Raw genomic sequence first — 7,500 nt, 5'->3', positions numbered from 1 at the left:
ATGACATAAATTTCCCAGAAATGGCCTTGTAAGCTTTTTCTTGTGACAGTGAATAAAATACAGAAGGAAAAGCAGAATTTAACATTCTTGCCGACTAGTGTTACAAAGAGACACAGGCTGGTTTTATCAGATTTACATTTTCAACATTTGAACTTTAACAATAACAAACTTTAAAAAGATGAAAAAAACAAAAAAAAACATATATGAAACAAAAAACAATCTTTCATACATACAATCCAACTACATACAATACAAGAATGCAAGCATTTGTCTGATCAATAAAACAAGATTCACCAAGTTAAAATTTGGTGAATTAAAAAAATAAAAAGTAAGCTAGATGGTGAAGCACTGTTGGCTGTCCAAAAGCAATTATTTGACATCTGGCACTTCAAGCAGTCATTAAACATTAACTTTTAAGATGTTAAAGCGTATACAAGGCCACCAAGCAGTCAGTCCTGGATTCACAGCCATGCATTCCAACTTTCTAAGAATTTCAATAAACACTGAAAGTATTACTTCCTCTCCTTCCATTGTATGCAAAGAAATGCTGTACCAAACTTTCTGTAGCATAAGACTTTTTTCCTATCAATATTAAAAACTAACTGCATGATCAATTTAGTCTGGAAACCAATACCTGTGTCTTTTGTGATTACTGCAAAATTCAGTACTCTGCTCCTTACACGAACAAGTTTGGAAGTTGCTCATTGATTTTCAAATCTTGGTTGTTTGTTATTTCTATCTTCACAAATATTATTGTCCTTTTCCTCTGCGTCTACTTTCTTTCGCTTGAGTGGGGAAGTAGCTACTGTGCAGTCAAGGTTTTCATTCCTTGGAGATATACATTTTGATAAACCAGCTAACACTTCACTATTCACCATTGCTCCAGGGATTTCCTTATCTACAGCTTTAATGTCATTACACACAGAAGCCTTCTTTTCAAGGCTATGTCTATTATTTTTAACACTGTCAGGTCCAGTATCAATGCCCTCAGATTTTCTGGATTTACAGGAGTCTATCACAGTAAAATCATCTTCACTAGGAAGAGTTCTAACATTACAAACAGTGCAACTTTCATCATCTTTTTTTGACAAAGATGTATCTGTAACATTAACTTGACAAGTTGAAGAACCAGGAGGAGTAACAGCCTGAAAATGGTGCTCTAAAGTAGCACTGCGTTTCTCAGTATTGTCATCATTAGTTATTGAAGTATAAGGCAGATTATCAAGTTTACTCTCACTTTGTGCATTACTTGGGGAATGTGTTACATGGGAAACTACTTCATTCACCAGTGAATTATTACCAGTACTACCAGTAATGACTGTATCACAGACACTAGCATCACAAGCCTTCAATGCAGAATCATCCTGTCTTTCTGTCACCGTAACCAGACCACCAGCCTCTTGACTGGTGTGTACCACCGTATTATTAGATTTTTGCAACTTTTCAATAGTTTCTGCACGTTCAGTTTGTTCTTTTATTTGGTGGGTAGAGAGTTTTGTTTCATTACTTGGAGTATGTGCATCTACATTTCTCTGTTCCTCAGTTTTGCACTCTATTTTGAATTTCTTTTCCAAACTGCCATCTTGAGCCTCAGTGAAAGAATTGTCCATAGTCCTTTTCAGAGGAGTTTTTTCTGCAGCCGCTTCCACTTTCACCACTTCCTCGGCCACACCTTTCACTTTAGCCTTTTCCTCTGCCACACCTTCCTTCTTCTCTCCTTGGTTATGTCTTGCGCTCATCCTGTCTCTTTTCATAGACCTCTCTCTTGACATACCTTCCCCTACTGAGCTGACCTTTGTGCTAATGCCAGCCTGCAAAGAGATGATACTGTGATGATAGGAAGAAGCAAATAATATTATATTTCCAAAAAATGACAGATATTAAAATCACATATAAATATGATTACTATTATTCCTCTCTATGCAAAGAGTACACAAACTTACCTTTGTGTAAACAATGATGGGTCTCTGGAAGCCACGGGATGCATGGTGTGGAGTCACCATCTTCTCACTTGTGCTGAATCCCACCTCGTGCAGTAAGTAATCATTAAATTTTTCAGGGAATAACCTGATGTTCTTGTAGTTCTCAAAAATTCTTTTCTGCAAAATTGAGAAGAGAGAAATATCCAATTAGAATAATCCTTTTTCTAACAGAATATATTCTTGTGCTTAAAATTAATCTGAATTTATAAATTGAAGAACAAATTACAAAAAATTTGTATATAAGTGTGACAAGATTGATTATGAGTGGACATGGGAGTGGGAGTGGGAGTGGGAGTGGGAGTGGGAGTGGGAATGGGAATGGGCGTGAGGGTGAGGGTGGGGGTGGGGGTGGGGGTGGGAGTGGGAGTGGGAGTGGGAGTGGGAGTGGGAGTGGGAGTGGGAGTGGGAGTGGGAGTGGGAGTGGGAGTGGGAGTGGGAGTGAGGGTGGGGGTGGGAGTAGGAGTAGGAGTCAGGGTGAGAGTGTGTGTGTTTGTGTCCCCTCCACCTTCCCATGGACTGGATTAATGACTCAATTGATATCCATGACAAAAGTACTTACTGTGAGTTTTCTGCGCTTGCTGTATGATGGCCAGCCCTGAGGTTCTAGTACTAGTCTTCCACCTGGCTTTAAGTTGTGAAATATACGCCGAAAAAATCTCTTGAGTCCTGAATCCCCCCAATTTAGATGGATCCATTTGGTGACACTAAGACATAATATTAGATCAAATTCTGGCCGCACGGTTTCCAGCAGTTCATCTGACTCCAGAACATAATTTGCCTGCAAAAAAAATAATAAATGCATTAAAAAGACTTATTCACTGAAATCTACTTTTATTCTACTACAAAGTGGTCTAGTCATAAAAAGAAGAAATGTCAAAAATAAATAGCATTAAGGTTTACTTACATGGACAAACTTAACATTGTACGGGAAGCTTCGGCTGCCATCAGCTCTTACAGGAGGCTTCAACGGACCGTATAACAACTTCATTGACTTGGGAAAATTGGCTTCCTCAGCATCACTCTTGCGGAAATAATGCTTGATGTTCTTTTCCGCAATGTTGACCAATTTCTTATCAATATCGATTCCAACCACTCGTTTTGGGTTAAAATCTCTTGCTAGAGTTAGAGTTATATGTCCAATATTACAACCTATATCAAGCACTTCCTTGCCCTCAAACCAATCACGCTTCAAAAAGTCTAGTCTCACATCTGGAGTCTGGTCCGGGTTCCTATAACCATAGTATTTGTTGTAGTTTCCATACTGAAAATGTTCATTCTTTGGATTGTATTTTTTGGGAGGGACCAAATTTTGTTGGCTAAGGTGAGGCTTATCAGTATACTGTCTGGAATGGCTTGGGTGTCTCTTGCGCTCCACTCCAGGCTGGGGAATCACTGGACTCACAATCTTGTTGTCTGACTTAGTTCGCTGCTTCTTGAAGGCTGGTCTAGCGACACCACTTGCTGATGGCTTTAGTCCAGTTGGTGTTACTGGTCCTGTGCTCTCCCTAAAATAAGGAAAAATACCAATGAATACCCTAAAATAAGAAAAAATATAAATGAAAACCATAAAATAAGGAAATATATAATTGAATACCATAAAATAAGGAAAAATATAAATGTGAATAACCTAAAATATGGAAAAATATAAAAGAATACCCTATAATAAGGAAATACATAAATGAATACCATAAAATAAGGAAAACTATAAATGAATACCATAAAATAAAATATATAAATAAATACTGCAAAATATGGAAAAATATAAAAGAATAACGTAAAATAAGTTAATACATATGAATACTATTTAGAAAGTAATAATAAAATAAACATGCACACATAAATACCATGTATGTATATCATACACAACAGTCTACAGTATGAATATATTCTGCAACTTATTGAATTGTGGGAAAAAGTCAGTGTATAAAAATGTAACTATGACCATAAATTAAGTTTGGTAATTATTTCCCTCTACTTAGTAAAAGAAGAATAGTCTGTCCTTTTGAATAAATTTTCTCTTTGAATTCATACAAGAGAGAGAATGTTTACTTTTGAAAATCTAAATAGCAAAAATCACTCAGTCCTACAGATGGGATGTGGTTTCAGATACCTAGCACCAACACCAAGTTAATTCAGATTCAACTAACTCTTTCCTGAAAGTTTCCTTAGTAAACATCTATTATTATTTCCCAAGCCTCCTATGCTCACTTTTTTGCTTCTGTTGAGCTCTGTGGTGCCGTAAACTCTGTGTTCACTGTCAGTGGCTTCATTGCTTCCTCTGGGGGAGCTTTTGGTAGGATTGGGGCTGGTAGGATACTCTCTTGCAAATCCTCCTCATCGGCAGGTCCTCCATCATTATCGATTCCTTCTACATCAGCAGTGGCACTTCCTGGCTCTGAGAGTCTCCGTTTTCGCTTCTGGTTTCAAAAAGATGCAAAATATTTTGGTTAATTCTTCAAATACTACAGAATGTAATACATCACAGCAATAAGAACAAAATGATGAATCACAATGAATTTATCCAAAAGAGATGTTAAAATCTACGATGATTCATCCATATAAACATTATCATACACCCTTCATCCATATAACCATATTATTATACAGCCTTTATGACTCACCCTCCTCCTCCTGGTGCGTCGTAGTTGCTTCTGCAGGGCATCTGTTAGAACATCTTCATTATCCGAGGAAGCATCTAGATTAAGTGGGTCATTGATGTTCGGTGGTATTATGACACGAACTGCATCCGATCGTTTGGACACAGTTCCCCCTGCTGCCTCATCTTCAGCAAGCCTGGAATAATTAATAGTTTATAAATCATACATAAATGAGGGTGACTGGAAAATATAACAAATAATGGAACCGAAATAGACCTAATATTCAGGGTTACAGTATTCATTACTTACTTTGCAATCCCTTCTTTGTCCAGGGAACCAAGATTGAGTGGATCTGATATAGTTCCACCCAGGAGAAATTTTGAGGGCAGCACGATGTTATTTTTACGTCTCTTGTTACGAAATTCTCCTGGACCGGAGTAACTGTAAGATCTTTTACGCTTGTAACGGAACTCTGGGTCTGTACGTATTTTCCTGCAATAAATAAAGTTACCATGAATTTTACAGAAAAATAAAGAGATCTTACAGATTGCATTGCATAATTACTGTGTCACAACTGACAATTCAATTCTTGTGAATTACACCCAAGAACACAAAACAAAATACATAATGTTTTATAATAATGTTGTTGTTTTTTTATGGTGTTTAATTCCTTATTCTCTTAGCAAGTGGACCACTCAAGTCTAGACATATAAACACATTAACCCTCCTGAGACAGGCCACATCATAAGATGTTTGGCATCTATAAATATTGCTTTTATTATTATCATATATACTTATGGTACGATATATGGGTCTATTGTATGATACTAATTAGCATTTGGTCTGATGCATTAGTTATACTACTGGGGTAACTAATTTAAATTTTGAAAAAAAGAAATGCAGTGCAAAAGTGATCCAACCCCACAAAAAATGCCCATAACAGAAGGATTAACCCATTTGCACCAGCTGACATTCTATCACATGGTCATAAAATATCCCCATACATAGGTGACGCCCTGAGACATCATGCATTTTCTCGTTCTTAGACATAATTATTGTCGATAATTTCTTAGACTCTGTTACTTTAGTTTAGGTGTTTGAATGTCATAAAATGTAATATAATGTAAAAAATAAATAAATAAATAAATAAGTACATAGTACTAATAAAAAAAGTGTTACAGAAAACTACGTGATACTGATACCATTATGGTAATTTCTGTTTCTGATCAGTTGAATGAAAATATCCGAGTCACAAAAACTATGTACATACTCTTATGTACATGTATGATTATCTATATTGTTCTTTTCAATTTTGAAAAAAAACAAAAAACAATAAGTATAAATGATCTTTTTTGATACCCCACTAAAAGAATCCTTCCACTGTCTATTGGTATTATCACATAGTAGGGAAGCATAAAGGCAAAGTTCAATAAAATAATATTAGAAAAGCATTGAAGTAACATGTTTTTCAATTCAATTAAATTAATAGGGCATTATTTTTACATGCCTTTACATTGTAGACATAATCATGCAAACCATAAGTATAGGGTGGCTGAAAAACGCTCTGAGAGGTTCAGGGCGGTCTCACGCAGTAGGAAAACACCCCAGAACAAAGCATTGTATGCTTGTTATCTTCACAGAAGAAGCGGGAGTTGGTGAAATTACGTCCCATAATGAATAAGTTAAAAAGTATAAATATTTTCAGAAACATAAGACAAAGGGTATAACTATAATGTTGAAGTTTATATTCTTTTAATAAAAAATATATGTTATTACATAATGGAAGTGTGCAATGAGGAAAATGAAGAGGGGGGGGGGGGGTAGATGAAAGGACCAACTACTCAAGAGAGTGTGGCGGTAAAAAGGTTAAGAACCACTGGTCTAACAAGTTCTCCCAAACATAAAATTGAAAGAAAATGTAATCAACTAACTGATAACATTTGCAGAGGATATCAAAAACAAATTTCAAAACCATAAAAACGATAACAGTAAGTAAACAAACTTATTCAGGAATTGTAAATTCAGAGTATCTAAATAAAATGATGTTTTATCAATATGATATTGTAGTAAAGAATGATCTAATGTATTACAATGTCTTGTATTTAATACAGTTTTAAGGTTTAATAAAAAATGCTTTCATGATGCCTGGATCATAAGGCGCAGTATCTGCCTGCTAAGGTTATTTATGGCAAGGTGCAGGACACTTTTGGCAAGCCAGCAGTGCAGACTGCCTGGCGAGACTGAGAATCAGGCACACAAACGCAAGGCAACTATCACTGCGTCTAGGATTATTAGCATAACTTCCCAAGGAACGACATAGTTCAAATCGAAAACAAAGTGCTAACAGACAAGAAACGTTTACACAAAGGAAGAGTCAGGGTCATCCATGCTGGTAAGTGTAGTGACAATTTGTGACAAAACATAATTACATTCTCCCTACAAAAGTTCATTCTTCATGCTGATGTGCCAACCATGCTTGATCAAAAGTACACATGTAATTTCTAAGATAACAACACAGTGTTAAAAGATTACAAGTGTAAATATGGATAGGGCTGTCAAGCATTATCCTCAGAGTTCCTCTACAATGAAATAGCATATTACACATACTTTGGACTTGGAGTGGTATTCTCTTCAGTTGGTTCATCACTCAAAATCTGTGCTCCTGCAACATCACTGAAGTGGACACGCCTCTCCATACGCGACTCTGGCAGTGCCAAAGTCGTTGGTCTCTCCACACCCAACTCTGAAGACATGCTTACTGGTTCATCTGAAAAAATGTTAAAATGTATCAAAATTCTTCCTGGCATATAGTACAAAACATCTAACTGTTAGAAGTTTCACATTTTCCATGGTCACTTCCACAATACATTGTTTTGAATTTTTAAAACAATTCTTTGACCCCTAAGGCAAAGGCATAGTTA

The 7,500-nt window shown here is 36.2% G+C and overlaps 1 protein-coding gene across 1 annotated transcript in view; it reads right to left on the bottom strand.

The window, feature by feature from the left end:
* The window catches only part of LOC122259033 (uncharacterized), a 20,260-nt gene that overhangs the window by 34 nt on the left and 12,726 nt on the right, over nt 1-7,500 (bottom strand). The window contains exons 3-10 of the mRNA XM_043025500.2: nt 7,187-7,346; nt 4,889-5,071; nt 4,604-4,775; nt 4,191-4,399; nt 2,887-3,487; nt 2,542-2,760; nt 1,944-2,099; nt 1-1,811 (exon numbers count right to left, since the gene is read on the bottom strand). The exon at nt 1-1,811 is cut by the window's left edge and continues 34 nt beyond it. Of these exons, the coding sequence (XP_042881434.2) occupies nt 702-1,811; nt 1,944-2,099; nt 2,542-2,760; nt 2,887-3,487; nt 4,191-4,399; nt 4,604-4,775; nt 4,889-5,071; nt 7,187-7,346 (2,810 nt within the window). The 3' untranslated portion in view covers nt 1-701. The remainder of the gene's footprint in view (nt 1,812-1,943; nt 2,100-2,541; nt 2,761-2,886; nt 3,488-4,190; nt 4,400-4,603; nt 4,776-4,888; nt 5,072-7,186; nt 7,347-7,500) is intronic.

Source organism: Penaeus japonicus, unplaced genomic scaffold, assembly GCF_977035675.1.
Source record: "Penaeus japonicus unplaced genomic scaffold, GWHDUDI00000001_assembly GWHDUDI00000013, whole genome shotgun sequence".
In the NCBI taxonomy this organism is placed as follows: Eukaryota; Metazoa; Arthropoda; class Malacostraca; order Decapoda; family Penaeidae; genus Penaeus; species Penaeus japonicus.
The sequence above is the reverse complement of the archived record's forward strand: the minus strand, read 5'-3'. Positions and strand labels throughout refer to the sequence as shown.